Raw genomic sequence first — 26,026 nt, 5'->3', positions numbered from 1 at the left:
TGAGAGGAATGTTTTGAAAAAAATTATTTTAGATGCATCTTCTAGACCAGTGGTTCTTAACCTTTGTTACTCGGATGCTTTTGAACTGCAACTCCCAGAAACCCCAGCCAGCACAGTTGGTGGTGAAGGCTTCTGGGAGTTGCAGTCCAAAACTCCTGAGTAACCCAAGGTTAAGAACCAGTGTTCTAGACTACCCAGCAAGAAAAATGATAAAATCACTCTCTCTCAAACCACACACAAAAACTAAAGTGCTGTGGCACCTTTAAGACTAAGATTAATTTCAGTGTGGTCTTTTATGAATTACAGATCACTGCCTCAGACATGCCAGTTATCAAATATGACCAAATGTGGTCATATAATCACATATAATCAATACAACAACAATATGACAACAGCAAGACTATGACAAACACTGTTCCAGAAAATTACCTACTTCTATATCCCCATTAGTTTATAATTATCAGTCAAATATTCTGCCCCGTAGTGCAGTGGTTCAGGACCTGATTTTGATCCTGACAGATTCAGGTAGCTGTCTGAAGGCTGACTCAGCCTTCCATGCTTCCAAGGTCAGTAAAATGAGTACCCAGTTTGCTGGAGGGCAAAGTGTTCCTTGCATAATTATGTTGTAAACCATCCAGAGTGTGCTTTATGTAAGTTGAAACGACGACGACAATTTTAAGTTAGGAACTGTGTCTTCAAATAGTCATTGATAAAGATCAAGGAATACTTGGTCCATGACTGCAGATGCCCTCTGAAGCCATTTTTATGGTCACTCGGCCCCTCAGTCTGTTAGATGAAGGCAAACACAGCAAGCTGAGTCACAGGGCAGCAGCAGTCTGTTCAGCCCCAACAATGCCCTTATGTTCCCAGGTGTCCTCAGTCAGCATGTCAATGCCATTGACAGCAGGTTGTTCTGTTCTGCTAAAAGGAAGACACCTGATCTGCTATGTGGTGTCAAAGTATTCCTCAATATCACAGAGCAACTTCACTGAGGTGGTGGGAATGGATGTAGATTTGCAGCATGTAAATTCTTGAATACATATTTGTGCTTCATTTAACTACTTGTGGAATGACTAGTGGCAGAAATTAGTATTCCTGAAGATGATATTGTTCAATACCAGTTGAATCCAACAGTGGCTGTTATCAGAAAACACTTCCAGTTGTGCAAGGCAGCTATTCCTAACCTTTTCTTTCCACTACAACTGCCTGTGGTTATCCTTCAGAAGCTGCCCCTGAGGGATGAACCAGAAAGCATGAGATGCAACATAGAGGGCTGCAATATGGGGAAGGGGGTCTTTAGTGGAAACTAAATGCCCTTCCTTGTCTGAGATGAATCAATGAGCTACTTATACAAGCTGTACTCATGTGTGATAAGTCAAGTAATACTTGAGATTACTATTCTAATTTTCCAACTCCATCCTCAGTAAGTATTCTTAGAGTGAATTTGCTCTTGAAATACCAACCAATTAGGATATGGACTGTGCTGTGTTTAATAGTCAGTGCAGAGACAGTTTGCCAGAAGATACGTATGGGCTGCAATCGAATGAAGCAGCACATTGTTGTGAGACTTAAGGTGCACACAGCCACAATGCTGTTGAAGCTGCTGCTTTTTTCAACGAGAACTGAATAGTAGCATGATTCTTGAGCAATGGGAAGGCTGTGGCATAATCTACAAATAAAGCCTGGCAGTACTGCTCAAGGGAACCTTATATGTGTTTATCCAGAAGCAAATCCCACTAAATACGTTTGGGACATTACTCCTGTTAAACGACTTTAGTACTGCAGTCTTAGGGCATAAATGTCCTTTTCTATGCCTCCACACTTGAATGCAACTAAAACTATTCATCAAACAGAAAAAAAATGGGCCTGTCATAAAATCACAGACTCATAGGAAAGTGCAGTTGGAAGGGGCCTACAAGACCATCAAATGTTGCAGAATACAGAGTTCTTGTTCAGTGCCTTTTTCAGAATATGCCATTTCCCTCTTTCTTCTGGTTGCTTGTCTTCCCTTCAACAGTTAATCTGTATTCTATGGGAAATGGGCATTTTTTGGCCCTCATTACATTTTCCCCACTTCAGTGATGTTGTTTTCTAAAGTTGTTGAGTGTTGCTTCTTTTCCAACAAACAAACAGGCAGTTTTGAGGTGCTCCAAACCTGCTGATAGCTTGCTTCCACATGTCAGTGGGAGACACTGTTTTGGCTGCATAAGCAACAACACTCACCCCTGAACACTAGAACTGATCAGACAAAGGGAATGTTAAAAACGGCAACTGGAAACAGGGATAAGTTGAAAATGTGTGCATATGGGGTCAGTATATTTGCATGTCAGTCAGTATCTTTCAACAATCAACTTATTTATAAATCATGACAACATGCCCTTGTTGTTTTTAGAGATGTTGATCTATACTGCATTTAAGTCTAGTACAGATCTGGTCCTTTACCTCAGACTAATCTGTCACTAGCAAGGATGATATGCTTTTAATGGTGTCCCACGAAATATATGTGCATACCCACATAAGATACATATAAACATTCAGTGAAACACCTGAAAACTTTATTAAGTGCAATTTTGTGAACACTATGGGGCCACATTCAATATACAAAGGGAAAACCATGTTATAAAATAAAATCAAACATTGCATTTTTAAAAATTATTTATAGGCATATGGAACTTATTACAAAACAAAGTGCAGAAAGAGAAATTCTGCTAACCTTTTCATCTGTTGTCTAGTGGTAGGTCGTGGAGAAGAAGGAATAACATGGGGAGGGGGAAACCACAAGGAATACCTGTTTCCATTATTGTATGCTTACCTAAAAATGTGTTGGATATATATTCAGAGACCTGATTGCCCGATCGGCTCATTTCAGATAAGTGGGTTAGCTCTCGATTGAGCATTCTTTTAAACTGAAAAGAAAAAAACAGCACATGTAAATGAGTGACATTTATTCTCCTCGACATGAGAAAAGTTTTTAAAATATTTTAAAATTCAGTAAACCAATTAAGTTCAATGACATAATGAACAGTAAATTAGTATTCCAGGGAAATTTTCAAAATAAGGCATCACAAAGTACTATTCTACACAAGTCTATATAATTGTGGTTATGAATATAAATAATTTCATTGTTCTTGTCAAATTTACCAAGGTTTTTTTGGGGGGGAAAGTGACTCATTTAGATTTCTTGACTTACTGTATTCCCATTTTCACATGATGTATAAATGTCATTACCTAAACTGAAAATGTTCAAACCACCTGAACAATTTCAAGCATTCTTGTAGAAAGCAGTAACTAAAAGGTCAACAGTCCTTTCCTATTCACTAGGAGTATGTTTGTGTATCTAAACTTAGGTACCCAGTGATCTGACTGCCAAGGGAACCTGACTACTGACTGATGTAATTTTCTAACACAATACAAATAATGTATGGAAAAGTAAAAAACACAACACACATTCTTAATAGGGTCATGTAACAACTGAAGATGGTATATATTGTTTCAATTAGTGAACAATAATGTCACTGTCAGTGGACACTGTGCTGCTTACCTAACTTGCATGCAATATTTAATTGTATTACTGTACTCTGAACTGTATACCTCTATTAGACTTTAGAGAGTCATGTCTGGAAGACAGGTTGATAGATCACATTGTGCAATGCTTACTGCAAGAAGGAAATTCCATTTCTAGAACCCTTACTTCAAGAGTGGCTAACTTTGGAAGGTCCAGGAGCCACACATTCCAGTCTCATAAAAATCTCCACCTACCCACTATTAAAATTCAATGGATATACTGTATAAAGTGTAAAAAGCGATTATTCTCATTTGAAAAACAAACAAACATTGTTCTAAAAGAAGGTCAGAAGTAACCATGCCTCTTATTCTAAAGGAAAATCATGTCTCTGGGAATATGAATCCTTGGTTTTATTGAGCCAATGCGATGTACTAGCTTTTAGGGTGCCTGGCCTACGGAAGAGGCGAAGGGGCCCAAACGGCCTTGGTTGCCTTCATGGTGATACCAAACACAGTTTTAGAAGCAAAAAGGCCAGGCAGCACCTACGGGACTTGAACATGGTAACAGTGAGTTTGCAATCATAATGAAGGAACCGTTAGGCTAACTGAAGGTGAACTGCTAGCAACTCAGAAAAAAGAAAAGAAAGAAAAAGAAAAAGAAAGGAGGAGGTGACTAGATCCCAATCTGTGATCTCTATAGCATAAAGAAATATGAAATTGAGATATTTTAATGTTTTTAAAATGTTTTCAAAATTGGTTTTAATCCCGACCAATGTCTCCTGGTCAGTCTTCACTGGTGGCAGCACTCTTGAGCAGTGCTAATCAGTGGGGTCTAGCTACTTGGCAGGTGCTGATACTGTCCCTATCCACAGCGGTTCTATAAGCACATCTCTTATCCTATTAATTTATTACAAAATTGGTTGTTGTGGGTTTTTCGGCCTCTTTGGCCGTGTTCTGAAGGTTGTTCTTCCTGACGTTTCGCCAGTCTCTGTGGCCGGCATCTTCAGAGGACAGCACTTTTGTTATTACAAAATTAATCATGTGAATAATAATTATTGATTCTGGTTTTAGAAATGAGCAACATGCCCCAGACATGTCCTTTGGAAAGTCTTACATAATGTGGGATAAATACCATGGGCACTACTGTCCTATGGTGTCTTTCTGGAGTCAAGATGTTCTGCCTTGGGCATAACAAGAGTTCAAATCCTCTTGTGAATGGCCAGTCTTTGTGGAAATTCATCTTAATGCCAGAAGACAGCTGCTACTGATGTGATTCTGTTTTATGTGGTCAAAAAGCAGAGGAGGGATATCTCTCTGACTCCATGCCTACCATATTTTTTTTCACCAAGACTGGCTGGTATCATGGAAGTTTATTACTTGGCAGACAAAGAAAAGGCAAGTGATAGACATAACATGATCAGCATACCAAAAGTATATCAACTGAAATGAAAGTTCTGCTATTTTCAAGCTCAAGTTCCTTATTGCTCTCTCACACCTTTCCTATTTCTAATAGTACTTCCCTATTTTATATGCAAAATGGGAAAAACAAGGGATATGAATGGATGTCATATGTTTGGTTTCAGGTGGAGGACATCAGACATAAGTAAGACATCATACATAAAAACAGAGAAATCTACTAATAATCAAGAAGCTGTGACTTTTGATAGTGCCACAACATATACTGACTATTCTCCTCTCACAGTTCTCTCTTGGGAGAACTGAACAACATAACCCAGAGCAAAGTTTCTTCACTTCTGACCCTTCTCTTCAGCTTTTAGAGTTCCTTGCCACTGGCCATGCTATCTAAGGCTTCTGGGAGATGAAGGACAAACCATCTGGAGAGCCAAACACTGACAACCAATGATCAAGGTACCAGTACATGTACCTAAGCACAATCCTCTCAACAATAAGTCTGGAGTTTAATTGTTTTTAACATTTAACTTACTCTGTTTTTAACTCTATTATTTTTAATATTGTTAGCCATGTTGCGTTCCCTTACTGGGAGAAAGGCAGCATATAGATAAAACAAACAAAACAAACGAGTCAGTTCCACTGAATACAGTGAGACTTACTTCCAGGATGGATGCAAATCGATGATTTTTTTAAAAAAAATCAAATTAATTTAAATCACAATTAAAAAATTAAAAAATCCATTTGTTTGATTTAAATTGTCAAAAACCTCTGATTTTTAAAATTTAAATTGTCATTTAAATCAATTTGATTTGAATCAAATACACCCTGATTACCTCTGAAGTAAATATGCACAAAAGCATATGATCAGTGGAAGCTAAGGCTTTCTGAGGGAAGTTGAAGCTATCTAACATTATTGGTAATAACAGTTTTATATTGTCTCCAGTCTATGAGGCACTTCTATATTCAAGGGAACAGAACAGTGAGTTAAAAAGGCATGATTCCTCTTGATTCCTCTCTACTTCAATGGAACTTGAAGTATGGAATTTCCTCAGTGTTGTTCTTACACTTATTGCTCCAGCAGGAACATTTTGCACGCTGATGCTATATTCGCCACTTGATGCTATATTCTCTGTGGTTGTGCAATGTCTTAACCCAATATTTACATATGCAGGTTAAAAAAAACAAATTACCAGTAAAATTTATAATGTTAAGTTCTAGAACAAGTAGTGGTGATTAGAACTGTAATTTACACTAAGCAGTCTCATCCATAAACACAGTCTTACGAAAACGAGTATTTCTTTCAGCTGCAAGTTTTGCAGAGGCAGATATTTCAATTGTATATTTAGAAAAGGATTACATCTCTTCTTATTTAAATGTCTGATACATATACATTTATTACTGAAAACAAATGTGAAGAGCTAATCACTGGAATATTGCTTGCTTTTAAAGAATGATTAAACAAAGAAGCCTGCAGAAAAAGGGAACCTCCTCTCCCCACAAAAAAATGCAAGCAAAGAGACAGAAATAATATGAATGATACTTCATCTATTCAGGAAACATTGTAATCAATAAAAACACACTAGCACGCCTATATATCAATGAAGTCATTTATTACTGTGCCTTATCTGTAAGAGCTTTTTATTCTACTTGCTACACTCAGTATAATTAGAAATAGGGTTTGCACTTAAATGCTCAATGCCCCAGTAAAAGATTCTGATGTGGAGGCGCAGCCTCCTCCTCCTCCTCCTCCTCCTGTAGGTGGGCTGCCATCCCCAACAATGTATTAGAGCAGAAACTGAGGACCTGTAACTCTACACATGTTGTTGGGCTACAACTCCCATTTGCCCAAGCCAGGATGTGTAACAGTCATGAATAATGGGACTTGGTAGTCTGAAGACATTTGGAAGGTCATGTGCTACCCCACCTTTGGGTTGCGTGGATCCAGTTATCATACCCCAGGCACATTCTATGTAATTTCTATCTCCAGGAAGCTCAGAGCTTAGCCTATTTCAGTGGTTTGCCTAAGACAGTGAATCTGCCTAAGGCTATCTACCAATCTCTTGAAAAGAGGATAGATGAAACTCAATTACAGTGCTCTATACTATCATTAGTTCTCTTGGTCCTGGCACTAGTAAATCTCACTCTGCTAGCCCTCTGCGGGGCAGCATGGATGTTCAACAATGTTCTGTTTCCTAAACAGAACATTCTTCTGCATGTCAGGGCCACACAAGACTTCTAACACAAAGTCACCTGTTCTGATTCAGGATGTTAATCTGTACTTGACCAAGTAAGAGCTTACAGTATTTAGAAAAATGTTACAAAGACAAGCTCCTCAAAATTTTGAGTAAACCACAACATCATGTAATAACAACAACAACAAAGAACAAACAACAGGTATTAGGTATTTTCTTTTTAAAATGAGGGCAGATAATTAACATATGGGAGCAAGTAAACTGGTAGGCACATGGGTAGAACAGTTCATAAAAGAAAAATGGTCATTAAAAAAGATACTGGTGCAGTGAGGTATCTGGTCTGTAAACTAACATATTTGAGGTTTGGAAACATTTTTATCATTGTTAAGCCAACTTTAAGTGACATAATTGGTACTATCTTGTAATTAAGAAGATTATTTGACTTGTACTGTACTGGGCTATTTAGCTGAAAAATGATCAACAGCTACAAGAGAAGGTGAACAACAAAAATATAATTTAATGGTCACAGCTTGATATGTTATTAATTTTGAAAACTACATGAAAATTAGACAATATAGAAAACTTAAATATACTATATGGATGTATACTTAAGGAACAATGGGGGTGAGGGAGAACATAGTTTTGCCCCAGGCTAATTCAGAATAGTATATTACTTTACAGCCCAATGTAGAAAGAGGTAAGCCAGTATGATTTTCTTTTATAGAAGCCTTATAAATCAATGTTGATTCTTGGCTAGTCTGTATTACAAGGCATATCAGCACTTGGAGAGAAGACCATTTATAGCCACTCGTTTTAGAGAAGACTTTAATCAATACAAGCTCTGTGTCACACAAAGGAAACAAAAACGCTATTAAAACACAACCTTGGCAACAGAGATCCTGACTGTATGGTTTCAGCCATTATTTTAAATCTTTAACCAAGCTCACCTTGCCTAATGAAATTTGATACAATAGCTGCACTCTCCAAAAAGCAATCTGTAATTTAATCGTAGGCACATTTAGGCATGACTAACCCCTCCAAGAACAAAAGAAAACAAAAACAAACAAAATTTCTTCCCACTGTTGTCACACATTGCCAGCTATATATACACCAATCCAGCTTCACTGCACACTGTGACAGATCAGTGTCCAAACTGATTATTCCCATGATTATGTTTATTTATAATTTAAACATTCATGAAAATCTACACAATAAAACCTGAAAGTATAAAAACACATAAACAAACCCAAAATATTCCTACCTTTATATAGCCCCAAGACACTGATAGCAAATAATTTGCTTCGGGCATTTTTGATTTTTGTAGTGATACCAGTTTAAAACAAAAATGTTCAGTCCTCTGCTGTTGTTGAGATACAGAAATAAAAAACCAGTGCGCTGGATTCTTTTAATCAAATTTCAATTCTTAGTTTTTAGTTCTGTTGATCTATAGATCCCCTGCAATTAGGTACACAAAATGTAACTTGCACTCCTGTTGTGGGAATCTTCTGATCATGTTAAGAGACATTTGCAAATTCCAAAATGCTGTAGAATTCAAGAGCCAGGTGGAAAAGGCATATTGCAGAAGCTGAAAAGAAATCTGAAGAGTGGGCAGATATCTGCATATTCCAGAACACTACGACTTGATGAATTATGTATGTCAAGATGCTCAGCTGCTGGAAAAGACTTGTCCTATGAACAGGCTGCCAAATAAAGATCTGCAGGGAAGCTATAACCAGTGCCAGGTAATCCCTCCCATAAACCTCAGATAAGAGCCAATCACATTCAAATTGAAAATATATGAAAGGAGAAAAGAAAGCCATAACATGTGTGCACCGATTTCTGATTGGGCAGCATGGGAGAATCTCTCTGGAACAGGACAGTTCTCTTCTTTTGTGTGAAATGCCATTTAATAATGGCTCCCCTGCATCATTAATTCAATGCAGACATGATTAATTAGCTGAACTTTTTGTGTGTGTCAGTAATTTTTACTAGCTTAGAGAAAGTGGCTCATTGAACCCTTTCAGAAAAGGAGAAGCTGTTTTGCTCAGGCTAAATGTCAGAAGTTTAAATGCTTTGGCTTTCTGTATTTTAAAAGAAGAGATTTCCAAGAGCATTTATAAAGAAAACCCAGTATGAGGAAAGAACTTACAGATGTTGCAACAAATCCTTAAATGAAGTCATTCCACTAATGCTTCACTCAGACTGTCACAGAACCCCCCCCCCCAAAAAAAAACCCCTAAGATAACCACACAAGTAACCTTTGGTCAGTCCAGTCCCTCACAGAACATTATATGTCATAAAATACTACAAATTGTAGTACCCATGTGTATAATCTTGGACTATTTTATTAGGTGTGCACAATCCAAATATCTTCTTTGTTCATACGAACAAAGCACATAGTCAGTGAAAAGCATGCTGTAGCACTGCAGCTTTCCCTCTTTGAGTCATAATGAACAGAATCAATGTACAAAAGGACAGCCATGTTAGTGTGCTGCAGCAAACACTACCTTGTGGCACCTTCAAGACTACCCCTTTCACTGTATCGTATATTCTCATTAACTAGATCACACATTCCTGTAAGTATGAAGTGTTAACAATTTATAAATGAAGTCACATCAAGATTTGGTGTGCCCATTATGAATTTCCTTCAGAAATAGGAAGAAGCAAAAGTCTAAAAGCAAAACATCTATTTTTATTTGTAAAGCAACTCTGACTATGCAGTGTCATGTGATTGTGAGACATGAAGTATAAAAGTACTGAGTAGATTTAAACAATAATACTATTTCTATGATACATTTTAAAGCACATAAAGCAGTTCACATCTGTTACTTCATTATGTATAAACAAATAACCCACACTGTTAGCCCTAAGATTATAAACAACAGGTTAAGGATGAAAGAGTGTGGCTTATACAGATAGCAAGCTGCGGTTCATCTACAGACACTGCAGTGACCTATGATTTAAGCCACAGATGTTTATCTTATAACTTGTGGTCTTGGATCAGGTGGCCTTCCAAATGTGAGATGACTTCTCTCATCACTTCTTTTCAACAACACAACCAATTGGCAAAGAATGCTAGGTAGGCATGTACTATTTGTCAGTTGGATGTTTTTTTTAAAATCCAAATCGCACAATTTTCCACCTGCCAGATCCATATCTAAATTGTGTTCATCTGGAGAAAGGCTGGGAGTTCCTAGCAGGCACCAGGCCAAACTCCCTATCAAACAGCTGGCCTGGCACGCAACCTATCCTAGGCCATAAGGCCTTCCAGTCCAGCCTTTTTCTACAGTTTAGGTATGAATCTGGCATGTGGAAAGCACAGAATGGAAAATTCTGGGGATTTGGATTTTTAAAATGTGGGGAGGAGGAAAAAGAATGGCACATACGTAACATTTGAATTTGCAATTCACCAGCATCTACCCTTTGCTGACTCCTGTCTGCCTTTAAGACATTATGGGACAACAATACTAAAAAACTATTTCAGTGATCAAATTAATATGGCATAACTGACTTACATCATCATTATTCAAAATACAGAGACGAAAAAAGTTTGTTTCATTGGACTGCATTCCCAGAACATCTTAGCCAGCAGAGACTTGGAATTGTTTGTAACTAACACATCTTTAGTTCCTAGAGTAGAAAAAGCTACATAGCATTAATGTAAAGAAACCTCACTACCTTTCTGCAAATTTCACTGGACCGTTTCATGAGGGATGAGTTGCAAACTATGATTTGCCATTGTGCAAGTGAGCCTTCTAGAATCAATAAATTATTCTCCTTCAATAGAAAATATAGTTTCCTGTTATAGCCAGATAGGCAAACTACATCTTGAGGTTGTTCTCCAAATCTAGCACTAATATAAAGAAACCTCACTACCTTTCTGCAAATTACACTGGACTGTTTCATGAGGGATGAGTTGCAAACTATGATTTGCCATTGTGCAAGTGAGCCTTCTAGAACCAATAAATTATTCTCCTTCAATATAAAATATAGTTTCCTGTTATAGCCAGATAGGCAAACTACATCTTGAGGTTGTCCTCCAAATCAGGAACACAAACCAAATTCAAACCACAGTTAGCCTGTTTTAAATACAGTGGTACCTCGACTTACGAACGTCTCCACTTGCGAACGATTCGAGTTACGAATGGCTCCATTCGCAAAAATTTGCTTTGACTTGTAAACGGAGCCTCGACATGAACGAAAAACAAAAACAAATCCTTTCCTGCCCCCTTTAAAAAAAACCTAACTTCATCTTAGGTCAAAAGAAGGAAAAATAAAAAAATTCTCCCCTAGTGGTAGAGTACGGATTAACCGGCTTTGCATTAGTTCCTATGGGAACTAACTGGCACCTCGGCATACAAACGAAAAACAGCAGGTATGGATTAAATGGTTTTCAATGCATTCCTATGGAAAAGTTTGCCTCGACTTACAAACTTTTCGACGTACGAACGCCGTTCCAATATGGATTAAGTTCGTAAATCGAGGTGCCACTGTAACAGCAAATTACCACTGGTACTTTAGAGAAAGCAATTATCAAAAGGGAGACATAAGATCAAAGTTTGTTCATGTTATATAGAGTCATGGTTCAGTGCTAAGCCTATCTCTGATGAAACATTTTTTCCCTGTATAGTTAATGGAGAAGTACAGTGGTGCCTTGCAAGACGATGTTAATTCGTTCCGCGAAAATCACTGTTAAGCGAAAACATTGTCTTGCGAAACGCATTTTCCCATTGAAATGCATTGAAAACCTGATAATCCATTCCAATGTGAACAGATTGTCATTGTAAAGTGAAAATTGCCATAGGAAACATCGTTAAGTGAAACGCGTTTTCCAAGCAAAGACAGCCATCTAGCCATTTAACGAAAGAGTGACCATTAAAAGACCCATCGAGCGAAGCAAGACCAAGCTGTCAAAAACATCGTAAAGCGAAAAACAGGGACCTAAAATTTAATCATCTTGCGAGGCAAAGTCCCTAGCTTCGTAAAGCGAAAATCGCCCATAGGAAAGATTGTTATACGAAGCGCAAGATCGCACCGAAAACCTCATTGTAAAGCGAATTCGTCGTTATGCGAAGCAATCGTGTAGCGAGGCACCACTGTATTTCATAATACATAACTGGATCACATTATTCAAAATACTGCTTGTCCATTTTGCAGTAATGAGAACCATTCAGGGTAAGTTGCTACAGAACAGAATGGCAAAAATTAGAAAAAGAAAAAGAAGGGAAACATAGTGTAGATTTATTTGGAACATTTTTTCTATCTCCCTAATTGATCTTTAATTTCTAATTGATCTTTAATTTCTATGATATATTCTGTATTCATCCATTTTAAATGTCAACTTTTCATTGACTCTTCCCAATTATCTTCTCACTTGTCCTGCAAGAAATCAAATTACTCATTTAGCTCCTATCCTGAATCATAAAATTCTGACTTAACTGTATTACTACATACTATAATTGGTCCTAAACAGGCCTCGTTTATAGAGATGGTTATGAACCACTGGTTTGGCAGTTCATGCTGGTTTGTCTTTTGGACTATCAGGTGTTCAGAGCTTCCCAGCCTTTCCTCCTCTTCCAGGCACCCACACAGAGGCAGTAGCCTGACTTCCCTCTGGGTGCCCAGAGGAGGAGTTGGGGCTGGGAAGTGCCAAACCCTTCTTTGTCTGAAGGACAAATCGGCATGAATCAGTTGTTATTTAGGGGATTAGATAATGCTTGGATGCTGACTCCAAGTCCTTGATTTGCAGCACACAGCACCACAGCATAAACAAAGCCCTTTAGTTATTGAGTTGGTTTAAGAAATCCCATTGGATATACATAATTCAGCCCTCACAGAACTCTCACCTGTTACAGAATTGAACCAGTAGTTTTGGCACCACAAGCTGCTTGCAGAGTTTCCTCTGACTCCTTTCCCATGCCTAATCAAGACTCATTAAATAAACATAAAGATTCAATGAACACATAACCTCTCTTCTATGAGGGTTCTTGTGAATTTTCCTTTTCCTTGCCCCAAGACTTACTGTAAGTTATAAAGATGAACACTTAAGTACACAATCAAAAATTTCCATGTTATCCTTGTTGCAGCAAGCTTTTGCAGAAAAATGCTGGAAATTAGGTACTGTTTACTCTAACTGCTTACTCTACCTGCCCACAACCAGTGTACCCTTCCATTAACACCAACATCCTTCTTGCACACTGCTTCAGCTGGTAAACATGCAGTATTCATATATTATGCACCTGTAGAAGCCCTTGTATTTTAATTTTGGTGGAAAATAAATATTTTTGTATTTCTTCTGGCCAAAAGACATACGTACTAACATCACTACTGATGTGAATGCAGCCTGGGCAAATCAAAGGCTTTCATTCTCCTCCAAAAAATAAGGATTTTACACTGTCAAGACTAAAGAAATCATTTCCCCTGTTGGATAGAGCTGTGTACAAAATGCCTATGAAGACCATCACACTCTACAGATCAAGGAGAGTGGCTGGTTTCAAAACCACTACACTTGTTGTATTGGGGGTTCGTACAGTGAGAACCTATACATGGGACTGGAAGCGACAGTTAGAACTGGATATGGAACAACTGATTGGTTCAAAATTGGGAAAGGAATACAACAAGGCTGTATATTGTCCCCCTGCTTATTCAACTTATATGTAGAATACATCATGCGAAAGGCTGGACTGGAGGAATCCCAAGCCGGAATTAAGACTGCCGGAAGAAATATCAACAACTTCCGATATGCAGATGATACCACTCTAATGGCAGAAAGTGAGGAGGAATTAAGGAACCTCGCAATGAGGGTGAAAGAGGAGAGTGAAAAAAACGGTCTGAAGATCAACATCAAAAAAACAAAAAACAAACAAACAAAGATCATGGCCACTGGTCCCATCACCTCCTGGCAAATAGAAGGGGAAGATATGGAGGCAGTGACAAATTTTACTTTCTTGGGCTCCATGATCACTGCAGATGGAGACAGCAGCCACGAAATTAAAAGATGCCTGCTTCTTGGGAGGAAAGCGATGATAAACCTTGACAGAATCCTAAAAACCAGAAACATCACCTTGCCAGCAAAAGTCTGCATAGTCAAAGCTATGGTTTCCCTTGTAGTTATGTATGGAAGTGAGAGCTGGACCATAAAGAAAGCTGACCGCCAAAGAATTGATGCTTTTGAATTGTGGTACTGGAGGAAACTCTTGAGAGTCCCCTGGACTGCAAGGAGAACAAACCTATCAATTCTAAAGGAAATCAACCCTGAGTGCTCACTGGAAGGACAGATCCTGAAGCTGAGGCTCCAATACTTTGGCCATCTCATGAGAAGAGAAGACTCCTTGGAAAAGACCTTGATGTTAGGAAAGTGTGAAGGCAAGAGGAGAAGGGGACGCCAGAGGATGAGATGGTTGGACAGTGTCATCGAAGCTACCAGAATGAATCTGACACAACTCCGGGAGGCAGTGGAAGATAGGAGGGCCTGGCACGCTCTGGTCCATGGGGTCACGAAGAGTCAGACACAACTAAACGAAACAGTGAGAACAACTATTCTTCATATACTGTAGATTTATTTTTACTAGTGGTGGGAAGCAGAGATTAAGTCACAACATACACGAGTGTTCCAAAGGTTAAAATGTAGGAAAAAGGACTTAGTGACACTGAGGCAATAGGTATGAGCTGACAAGGAGCAGGTAGACTTGAACCAGTTGAAGTGACTGGTTCAAGCACTTCATTCGAGCTTTTCTGTGACTCTGACCTAGATTCTGCACAGAAGACTCTTCTTAAAATGAGGTAGGATGTAGAGACAGAGAAAATTATCCCAGAGCTCCATTCATGTTAAAGACCACACTATTGTATCTAATGGAAGAGGGCCCACTCAGAAATTAAAATTCATCAGTATAAGACTCTATAGACAGCTGAAATGGGAAACCGCAAAGAGCCTAGCTGAAATGTATACAATTCAAAGACACTTCCACTTCATATATTTTAACTTGGGAGTAAAATCAAAAGGTTTTGTGAACTTTGTGCATACATTCCAACTTCCAAGGTAAAATGGTATACTTACACTAACGAAGCAGTGGTTGATCTATTTAAATGTGTTGAATAATGAAGACCAGAAAGAATATCTGCATTGAATTCTAACATTCCATGTTTCGAACATTTTTAGATCATTCAGAGTCTTAAATGTAATACAAAGTTAAAAACATGATGGCCTGTTGTACTAGATTCTGTGGTAAAAGTATAGATAACTGGCATTCAGCAATGCTTCTCCTGACTACTCATGCACTTCACAAACATTATTTTAGCACTCATCATAGCCATCATATAAAAGAGATCAGTGTTGTCCCATTGGATGGGTGGCTTCCATGAAACTACTCAGTGAGCTCACAGCTGAAATAAAATTTCTTCTAGGAACATCCTTACTCATCACTCTGTTAATGGATAGTTTGCCTAATGCTACATGCATATTCCTAAGTTATTGCTACCTTTTTATTTCCAAAAAAAGAGGAGGGAACTACCATATTGTCATCTTCTCAGTGAGCTTTGCCAGATGTCATGTAATACCTGCACAACTTTGAGTCATTAAGCTGCTACTTGGAACCGAGTTTAAGACCTCTGTGGCTCAAATCATACAAAAATAGCCTGAAATACTGTATTTTTTAAACTTCCATGTTCCACTTCCCTTGTTTCATTAACCCAGCTAGCCCAATGAGTTCTGGAGAACTTGAAAATTGGAGAATCTGTAATTAAACCTAATCAAACCTCCCTTGTGTATTTCAGAATTTATTTCTGTAGATCAACAAGACCCTTTTTTGTTGTTGAAACTGAGGCAGAAATGGTCCCTGGAAGATAGAGCAATCTAGAACCATAGCTTTTGTGTTAACATAGTTTTGTTAAATGACAGGATATTTAAAGCACAGTGAGGCAAAGAGGACCCAGTATCTTATACCTACTTACCTTATCTTACAGTGCAACTTATAAATGTCTATTCAAAGGTAAGTCATCCTGAGTTTAAATGAGACTTATTCCCAGGTATATCTGTATGAGTTTATAGTCCCAATTAAATTTGCAAGGGAGTGTGATTTTGGAATCTCATAGTGTATGCCACAGTACCATTACATCTTGTTTGCATTGACTGCCCTCTAGTGATAATAATGCTAACTTAAATAAGCTACTTTTGAACAAGAACGTATTAAACTGCAGTCTATTTGATAAGACTTGCTTGTTCTTTCCAGATCCTTATATTTCATACAGAATATCCAGTGTGGTGTAGTGGATATAGGGATAGATTAGGAGGTTTTAGTTTAAACATCTGTTTAGCCATGAAAGCTCACTAGGGATGTGGAACTTATTAAATGCTCCTTCAATATCTCACTTACCTTAAAAGCCTGCCCTATAAGGGTCACTATAAGTTGGTTCTGACTTGATGGCATGTAACAACATTTCATATATATATATATTTGCAAGATATTCTAGTAGCCTGATCTGTGCCTCTATATATACAGAGGTACAGATCAGGGTATTAGAATGCCTTGCAAATTAACATGTAATTCTAACTGAATTTTGAATACTTTAAAATATTTTCACATCATTACTGTGGTGTCTGCATACATATGTGCAACCAAAACTTTTTATGCAGCAGCTTCTAGAAGCTAGAAGTAAACAGATATAAATGCTTTTAACATACTGTACCAAATCCTTTCCTTTGTATACATAGCCAGGCAAACACAACCTTCCATTTGTTTATCTGCTTGTTTGTTTTTGTCCACAGCTTCCATTCAGCCCTAACTAGGGTGGCAAAGTAAGGGAATGTAGGAGTTGCAGCCAAAGCAACACCTGCAAGGCCATATGTTGCTCACCCCTGCATTCTCTTAACAGACCTGATTTCTTTTCCATGTTGTATTGGAGTAAATGAAAACACAAGAGAGGGAGGATGCTTCATTGCATAGCCTTTTAAAGTATCACCCAACCAGAGAAACAGACCTATCTCCTTGCAAAGGGGATGTGGCAGTACAATAGCAATTGTTCTTAGTTACAGTCTTACACTTAATGGTATGCTGTCCATGTAGCTATCATTTAAATAAACCACATGGTTCGAAAGGCAGTCCTTGAGGAAAAAAAGTGAGCGTTTTTGAAAACTAGAGTTCAGTTTTTAATAAAAGGTAGTTCTCCAACCCAGTAAGAAAATGTGGTGATACCGTACTTTATATCAAACAAAAAAAGTTACTGTTTTATTGTAACATAGTTTCTCTCTGTTCACAATCAGATCATGTAGGAACTGAAAAAACTGTGGGAGGAGTAATCAAGAATCCAAAATACACCACCAGAGGGCCACATTGCCTAATGTTCTTGCCTGTGTTCCATTTTCCAGAGTTGTGTTTCTACAGCTCATGAGAGGAAACCATGCCATTTCTATGCACTATTCAACACTTGACAAGATGAATCCCTTATATGGTACCAGTATACATTTTCAAAAGTGAATTATAAAAGCAGTATTTCTGGCTTGCTGCCTAGAAATGCTCCATTGTTCTTTAAGTGCCAACCTCCATAAAATCATCCTTCAAAAACAAAGGTATTTGTTGCAGAACAACTAAAGACTGTGAATTTTAAGTTGCAGTAAGAGTAACTTGAGACTCTCCAGAAAGCCTGCATTTTTTTCAGACTCAGACAAATGGAGAGATAATAATCAGTCTTGCTCACTGGCTGATTGCTCATGTACCACCAAATAAGTGAACCTGAAATAGGCTACAATAAACAAAAATACATAAATCCAGCAATGGATTGTATAATGATGAACAATAATCACAAATCTGTTAAGAAGATAAATTTGGCTGCGTATGACGTTACTTATAATTTGGGAATAAAAAGCTATTGATCATTAAGACAGAATGTGTATCAAGTGATATGGTAATTTTTACACTGCCCATGGCATGGTTTGAAAGTTTAAGATATAGTAGCCATGCTGACACAAAGGATGTCTGGATCTGATCACTGTCCATATGCAATGTCCATGAACACTTCCTTTAAACTGTACAGAAGAGAGTTTTATTAGGCATTCTACGAAAGACAGGAAGGTATAAAGTGTAATAAATAATTTAAGGGCACGCCAGGCCCTCAGCTTCAGGATCTGTCCTTCCAGTGAGCACTCAAGAGTTGATTTCCTTCAAAATGGATAGGTTTGTTCTCCTCGCAGTCCAGGGGACTCTCAAAAGTCTCCTCCAGCAAAAGTCTCAATACTTCGGCGGTCAGCCTTCTTTATGGTCCAGCTCTCATTTCCATACATCACTACTGGAAAAACCATAGCTTTGACTATGCGGACCTTTGTCGACAAGGTGATGTCTCTGCTTTTTAAGATGCTGTCTTGGTTTGTCATCGCTTTCCTCCCAAGAAGCAGGTGTCTTTTAATTTCGTGGCTGCTGTCACCATCTGCAGTGATCACGGAGCCCAAGAAGATAAAATCTGTCACTGCTTCCATATCTTCCCCTTCTATTTGCCAGGAGGTGATGGCCATGATCTTAGTTTTGCAGGAATACAAATCAAATTATGGCTCCCTAACTTTCTCTTGGATGCTTCCAATGTTGGAGTGATCCCCACCTCTCAAGGATGGTCACATTGTCCTATGGCTCCAACAGTTAGAAAGTTTTTCTGATATTCAACTGAACTCTAGCCTCTGAGAACAGATCATGCCCCACTGCCGTATGGCAAGCTTTCAAGTATTCAAAGAGTGCTATTACATTTCCCCATAATCTTCTTTTCTCAAGGCAAAACATGTCTCATTATTACAGTCTTTCCTCACAGGGTTTGGTTTCCAGTCCCCTGATCATCCTTGCTGCCCTCTTCTGAACATGTTCCAGGTTTTTCTGCATCCTTCTGAAAGGGCCATGTCCTGAACTGGAGACAGTACTCAAGGTGAGACCTAACCAGTGCTGAAGAGAGGGGGGGAATGAAGAATTGCTGTGAAAATATATTTTAACAGATATTCAAACTTAAGAGATTTGCCTAAGCTGCTCGGTGAACTACATTGTGTTGGGAACAAAGCACAGTTTTTACTAATCTAAACCCCACTATCTAGCAACTGTATGGCACTAATCCAGTCGTTTTAAAGAAAGGTAAATCGCAAGATCCCTGCATATATGTATATATTTTTTAGTGAAAGATGTTTCATCAGGTCTCTTTCAAACTCACTGCCCATATTTTGAAAAAAATAATTCCTGTCAATGAACAGATATATCACACCACTTGGAGGAAGTAAAATTAAGACAGCAATACGAGCAAATGTTTATCAGAAGAAGTAAAGTAAACATCACTGGCAAGTTATGAACAGAGAAAACTAGAAATGTGAGAAGCAACTTCCTGAGGTCAGGACAATTAGGGTCAAGATTGAGAACCGTAGATGGCAATTGTCCTGAAACAGTATGTGAATGGAGACAGATGATGAAGTAGCATGTGTGGTATGAGTTATGCTAGACCTTCACAGGAGAATGCTAACAGCCTCAAAAGCAATTACTAAAACATGCACACAGACCTTAAGGAACACTGTGGATGTCACTATTCTAAACAGCAAAATTTCACAGACCAAGAATAACTTAGAATGACAACTTCAAATGCCTCTTTCTCATATGCTTTGGGCAGTGGTAAAATGACCAGCACTGTGATTCATTACCTAATCCACAGTTCTGGCTGCAGTCAGATGTTAGACCACTAAAGGAAAAGATCCAACCCAAGACCTGCTGATGTGAAAGATTTCTCAAGTTCCTTTTTGCATGGTTTATGTTTCACATCTTTAACATTGGAAGCAGCCAGCTAGGAAGCAAGTACCCCCCCCCCACAACAAGAACCAATAACAGCAGCAGTAGAGGCACTAAGAATGAAATACACACATATTATTTCAGATTACAGCAGACAGAGTAACAATGTTTATACTGTTTTCCTTAAAGTGATGAAGGGGATAAGCTGTCAAGCATGGAAGACTGTAATTTCAGTCAGAAATAACAACCCAGAATTAAAAGGTGGAGCCCTGCTGATAAGCACTCACCCTGTATTTCTTACATACAGCTTAGGGCTTGATGAGTTTCTTTATTAATGTGGCAGTGACATGATTTTATTTTCAGTAAGGTACAACTCTTTTGTCTGGGAAAGAGAGCTAGCTTGATCTTTGATTACTCTGTCAAAGAAACCTACAGTAAAAACACCTTGCTGGTGCCTTAGGTCTCTTTCTGAGAGAAATGAGATATAAAAATGAAATGAAATAATAAATATATGCTTACTCAAAAGTAATTACCACTGTTTTCCAGGCCATTAATACTACATTCTATTAAGTATCATTAGGGTTGCAACATTATGCATACTTAAATAAGACAACGGAGAACTTAAAGCAGGCAACTCGCCCCCTCTGCCAGCAAGCCTTTCTGCTGGGCTTATAAGAAGACCATAAGAAGCTTTTTCAGATGTGGCCATTCAATGAGTTCCTCCTCCTTTGTTTTTATATATTATGCATAGGTACATGCCCACTAAAAAGTTGGGAAAGGGGTGGAAAAGCTAGAAGGTCAAACAGCTTCACAACATTAAGGAACTATGATAATCTTGCATAGACCAATAAAAGCCAAATTTCAGAGGTCTGAAGAGCTTTTTGAAACTACTGCTTGTAGCTGGAATGTCATAGCTGGGTAAAGGAAAAAGTTTCTTCCCCTTCAGAGCTCCAGTTCTATTCTCTTCATCACTCACACATGAAAATAATTTAAGATACATAGGTAGATGCTATGCAGTAATACTACAGTGGACCCTTGACTTACAGACGGCTTGACTTACAGACTTTTTGAGTTACAGACTTCTCTGGCCGCAAAATTTAGGTTTGACTTGCAGACTGAGATTTGACTTACAGACCAGAAAAAAACCAAAATGGAACAAAAACGGCCTGTTATGGGATTAATCGGTTTTCAATGCACTGTAGGTCAATGGAGACTTGACTTACAGACTTTTTGACTTGAGAACCGCCTTCCAATACGGATTAAGTTCTCAAGTCAAGACCCCACTGTAATATGTAGTTAAGCTAAGCCCTAAATATCCAAGATATTGGCTAACATAAATATGAAAGCCAAACAAACTAGTATTTTTTTTCTTTTCTTTTCTCCACTAGCAACTGTGGATTGATTTGCTATGCTGAATTTAAAAGATTAAGATGATACACCATGCAATGTAATGCAATTAAGTAATATGCAAGGCTGCTAAAAAATTCAGTGATAAAACACATGAAAATGGACATACAGTATAGGCAGCTGCTGCAACTTTGTGGCTGCTGGAGAATTCCATTTGAAACAAACTTAATTATAATATCTATTGACTTCACAATCATTATTGTTTCAGCACAACAATACAAATACCATGGAATCATCTCAAGACAGTAGGAAGAACAAAATAACAATCTGGTGCAGAAGTATTCATTTGCCTGCGTGCCACTTCTTAAGTATAAGCTATAATTTTACACACACTCATCTGGAAGTACGCTGTTACCCCCCACGTGCAAAGTGAGCCTTGTTTCCCATTAAACATGCATAGGATTGCACTGCTAGACACAACCAGAAATAATTCTTTCATGAAAATAGTGGAACACCCAGACGAATTATGCCCAACCTGCAGTACACATAGCCCCAGAGGTACAAACCAGGACATTTGGGTCCCTTTATCAGGAGAAAGGCAGCCTATAAAACAAACAATTTAGGGGTACTTGGGAAAAAGTAAATAATGGCAGAAAAAGACACAAGCATCAATAGTGTAAGTTGCTTATTTATACTCCTGAGCAGTGGGAACCCCCTTGGCTTCTTCCTTCTGTGCCAAGCACTGTATGAGAGCCCAGTCAATTGGCTGTTGCTCCAAGGCAGTGACCGTTCTTGTTCCATCACTAACTCAGGGACTTGTGCCACCTTACTCTTCTCTAACTGATGGCACTTTGTACGGGACAAAATTCCTTACAGATTTTAACCCCTTTGGTGGAATAGTCATGCATGTTACCAGGGGCAATGAGGAAGCCGGTTGAAGACTAGCCTCCCACCCCTCAATGAAGGGTAAAATGTATGGAAATGGGCTACCAAGGGGTATGCACATGAAAAAGGTTGGGAACCACTGATCTAGATATCAAGTTACATTTCCTCAGCTGTACTAAACATAATTCCTCTTTCAAGGGCTGATCTTTAGGGAAAATAGACAAGAAGTGAGCTAGGTCAGTGGTTCTTAACGTGGGTGATAATGCCCCCCAGGGGGCGATTTCATTTTTCAAGGGGGCGGTAGAATGAAAAGGGGTGGTGTGGGGGCGCTGGAGCAGAAATTTGTAGTTCCTGCATTGCGGTTTGTTTTTATGCCCTTTTTATATTTCTTTTTGCATCTTAAAATTCGCTTGCAACTAAATCATTAAATGTTACTTTTTGGGGGCATTTCATTTTCTTGGAATTGAATTTTGTTTTCAGGGGTCATTGGATTTAAGTGAAATAAATAAATAAATAAATAAATAAATAAATAAATAAATAAATAAATAAATAAATAAATAATATCATCGCCACAGGGAGGGGGGGCGATGATAACTTCCTCAATGGCTCAAGGGGGCATTTCTTTCAAAAAGGTTAAGAACCACTGAGCTAGGTAACTTTGCCTTTTCTCCGTTGAAGGCTTTTTCTTAAGGAAGAGGCTACTAACACTACTCACACTCCATTCTGAGTCAAACAAGCAATGAAACTGGCCAATCAATGACTATCCATGGAGTGAGTATAACCAGAAACAAACAACAGCTTTTTGTTGGGTCTACTATGTTGCATCCTGTTCTTGTGATGTTCATCAGTCAAGTTGCATGACTTGCAGTTATGCTACAAATTAATGACCTCCAAATCACTGTATCATTAACAGCCCTGCTCAGGTCTCGCAAACTACAAGGCACCGGCTTCCATTACTGTGCCAATTCATTTCATGCAGCAATTAAGGAGGCAAAACGGTTTTGTCAACTCTGTATTGTTTCAATCGGTCATCCACCAGATCTGTTCCAAGTGGTAAAGAAGGGGTAAGAGCAGAATCCAAGGTGATGAATTTGCTAAGCACTTCAAGGAGAAAGTCATTCATACTCACTCAGGACCGGACACTGCACCTGTGGCAGTATATGGAGACATTTCAGGGTGCCATTTAGTCAGTCTTCTTGGGATCAATTTCAATTATTGTGGGCTGATTATGACTGGGAAAAAAATCCTTGAACTTGTTTCACATACTAGTAACCTCACTTTAGACTACTGCAAAGCACTCTTCCAGGGGCTGCCCTTGAGGATGACACAAATGTTGTAGGGAGTGCATTGGAGAAGCATTGCTGAATGCCAGCTAAACTGCTGGCAAGTACACTGTTCAGAACCCATAAACACTGTTCAAGACTCACATGACACCACTTTTAAAGGCATTTCTCTGGCTGCCAACCTGTGTCCAGTCTGAGCTCAAGGTTTTGACTGTGACTTTTAAATCTCTAAATGGCTTGGGTCCTAAATGCTCGGCAAACTGCCTCTCCCCAGTATATAATCTGCCCGATCGTTAAGATCTTCTGGGAGAGACTTCCTCCTTGTCCCCTGACGGGCAGCTGTACATGCTACAGAGATGTGGGAAAGAGCTTTTTCAGCTGTGCCACCCCAGTTATGGAAGCATGACTGGCACTAACCACTGCCTCTGCCTCAGCACCAAGTTAAGATGTGGCTGTTCACCCAGGCATTTAGTAATTAAATCCTGCAGATTTCCCATTAGCCTTCTACCAGCATAATTTGCTACAAATAAAGCAAGGAAATGAAAATTATATGTAGTTTATTCCCTGAAGCATGATACTTTTGTACCAAACAGAATTTAAAAATCAACCTTGCAACAAAGCTGCAGAATTGCTTGTCCTCCCTCCTTCATTCTCCCTCCAATTTGAGAAACTATCCTTGCTAAATTCTTTTTGTGTCACCTTTTTTTTTTTAGCCACCACTTCATGGAGTGCTAGGTAACGGAGCTAACACAAAAACAAACAAACTCAGTAGGGCCCCAACATGCACATGCCAGAGCAAGAGCCTATAAATCACCCTGACTAGATATCAGGATTTCAAAGGCACATTGCAAGCTGTTTCACATAGACTTGTTGATTCAAGCTTCAGCAACTATTAAAGTGTGACTATCATCCCGCTTCTAAAAAGGGCAACTTCATGACAGTACTATTCCTGCAAAAGAACACATTTAGTGTCAGCTTACCCAGACCAGAGTCATTCTGTTTAGCATTCTGAATATATACTTAATATTATGCTGAGCTCTTAAGCGTACATTTAAAACATTTGCCCGATATGAAAAAATATTGCCATATTGCTCCCATGGGAATAAAAGCTAAAACTTTTAACACAAAAGCAAAGACAAATATAAACAGTTTAAAACTGGAAATACGTACAAAACTGGAAGCTATTTTTTTAACTAGTCAATTCTAGCAGCACAATATACATGACTATTCAGAAGCAAGTCTCTGAATGTAATGATAGTTATTTCCAGGTAAGAGTGAACAAAATTGTGTCATACGTTTTCTAGGAAAAAATATCCTAAATATTTATCAGCAGATTTTTATTATCTGTGCTGTTTCATCCCTCCATGTCAAACAGCTACACTTTAATGGTAGGAAACGTTACAAAAATTCAAACTCCAGCATATCTGTGGACAGAATTTGATACTCTACCCCTGATCTTCCTTGCTAACAATTTATAGGAACAGATGTACATATACTGTTGTTGGGAATATGTGTGAAAAAATACCAAAAGGAAGAGCAAAGGAGCTGTGGAACCATAATGGCCCTTTTCAGAGATTAGAGCAATGGCTTGCTATATACCGAATTCTGATACAGTTTTAATTTATTTAGCACATTTATACCCCACCAGTCTTCCAGCCTTCAGCTCAAAGAGATGGGCATTTTATTCTGCCCCATCAATGGAATTCTAATGAAATTATTAGCCACCAAGACTATCACACTGCCATTTTAAATGGTTAATATGTAAACGTTTAAATGTTTTAGAAGGGGGAGGCATGTTAATCTGCACAAGCATTATAGATGTCTGATGACGTGGTTTTGTCCAGGACAGCACATGTTAAAAAAAGATAACATTTTGTCTTTAAAGTGCCACCATGTTTTTGTCTTTTTTTAACTTTTTAATTTCTATTTTGCTTTTATCTATAATGTTTAAACACTATGATATTTTATTGTGTTTTATTATGTTGAATTTCCATTTTTATTTCTAGCAATGTTTTATTGCTTTTGTTATGCTGTAAACCACCCAGAGTGGCCTCTGGCTGGATAGGCAGTACATTAAATAAATAAATAAATAAATAAATAAATAAATAAATAAATAAATAAATAAATAAATAAATAAATAAATAAATAAATAAATAAATAAATAAATAAATAAATAAATAAATAAATACACAGGAGTCCCAAGCTATCTACCATCTGGTTACTGAAATTTATATATTTTTATTTATGTATTTAAAATATTTTACCCTGACTTTCTCCTTGAAGAACCTAATGCAGCTCACACCATTAAAGTACAAATATTTATTTTAAATATAACCAACACCAAAACAGATTCAAGGAAACAAGGCATTTACAATCAGAAAGTGTGCAGAATTAAGGCGTATCTCCCATTAGAAAGTACAATTATGAAATCCATATTATGGTAACAAAACCTCAGTTTCCTGTGTTTGAGGCAGGAAAGTCCAATCTGTCTGTCCACCTCACACACTTTGCCACAGAAGACTGTGTTTTTTAAAATGTATATAATACCACTACCTAATATGGTGTGCCATGCTCCTGTGATTAACATTTGGAAAAGTGAGAAAACATAAGGAAGAATACAGAAGGGGCTCATCACAAATTGGGAACTCCTCAGTCTAATCCA

General features: G+C 38.2%; 1 protein-coding gene across 9 annotated transcripts in view; it reads right to left on the bottom strand.

The window, feature by feature from the left end:
• Positions 1-26,026, bottom strand: part of PDE4D (phosphodiesterase 4D) — an 811,089-nt gene that overhangs the window by 14,909 nt on the left and 770,154 nt on the right. For 8 of the 9 annotated variants that reach the window (XM_072992727.2, XM_072992725.2, XM_072992726.2 and 5 more), the window contains one exon: positions 2,813-2,906. In XM_072992727.2, the coding sequence (XP_072848828.1) occupies positions 2,813-2,906 (94 nt within the window). Of the gene's footprint in view, positions 1-2,812; positions 2,907-8,370; positions 20,870-26,026 lie in introns of those variants that run through there. The other variant, XM_072992733.2, reaches the window with a different exon arrangement.

The sequence above is a fragment of the Pogona vitticeps genome, chromosome 2 (genome assembly GCF_051106095.1).
Source record: "Pogona vitticeps strain Pit_001003342236 chromosome 2, PviZW2.1, whole genome shotgun sequence".
Lineage (NCBI taxonomy): Eukaryota > Metazoa > Chordata > Lepidosauria > Squamata > Agamidae > Pogona > Pogona vitticeps.
Note: the sequence above shows the minus strand (reverse complement) of the source record. Positions and strands in the feature narration are given on the sequence as shown.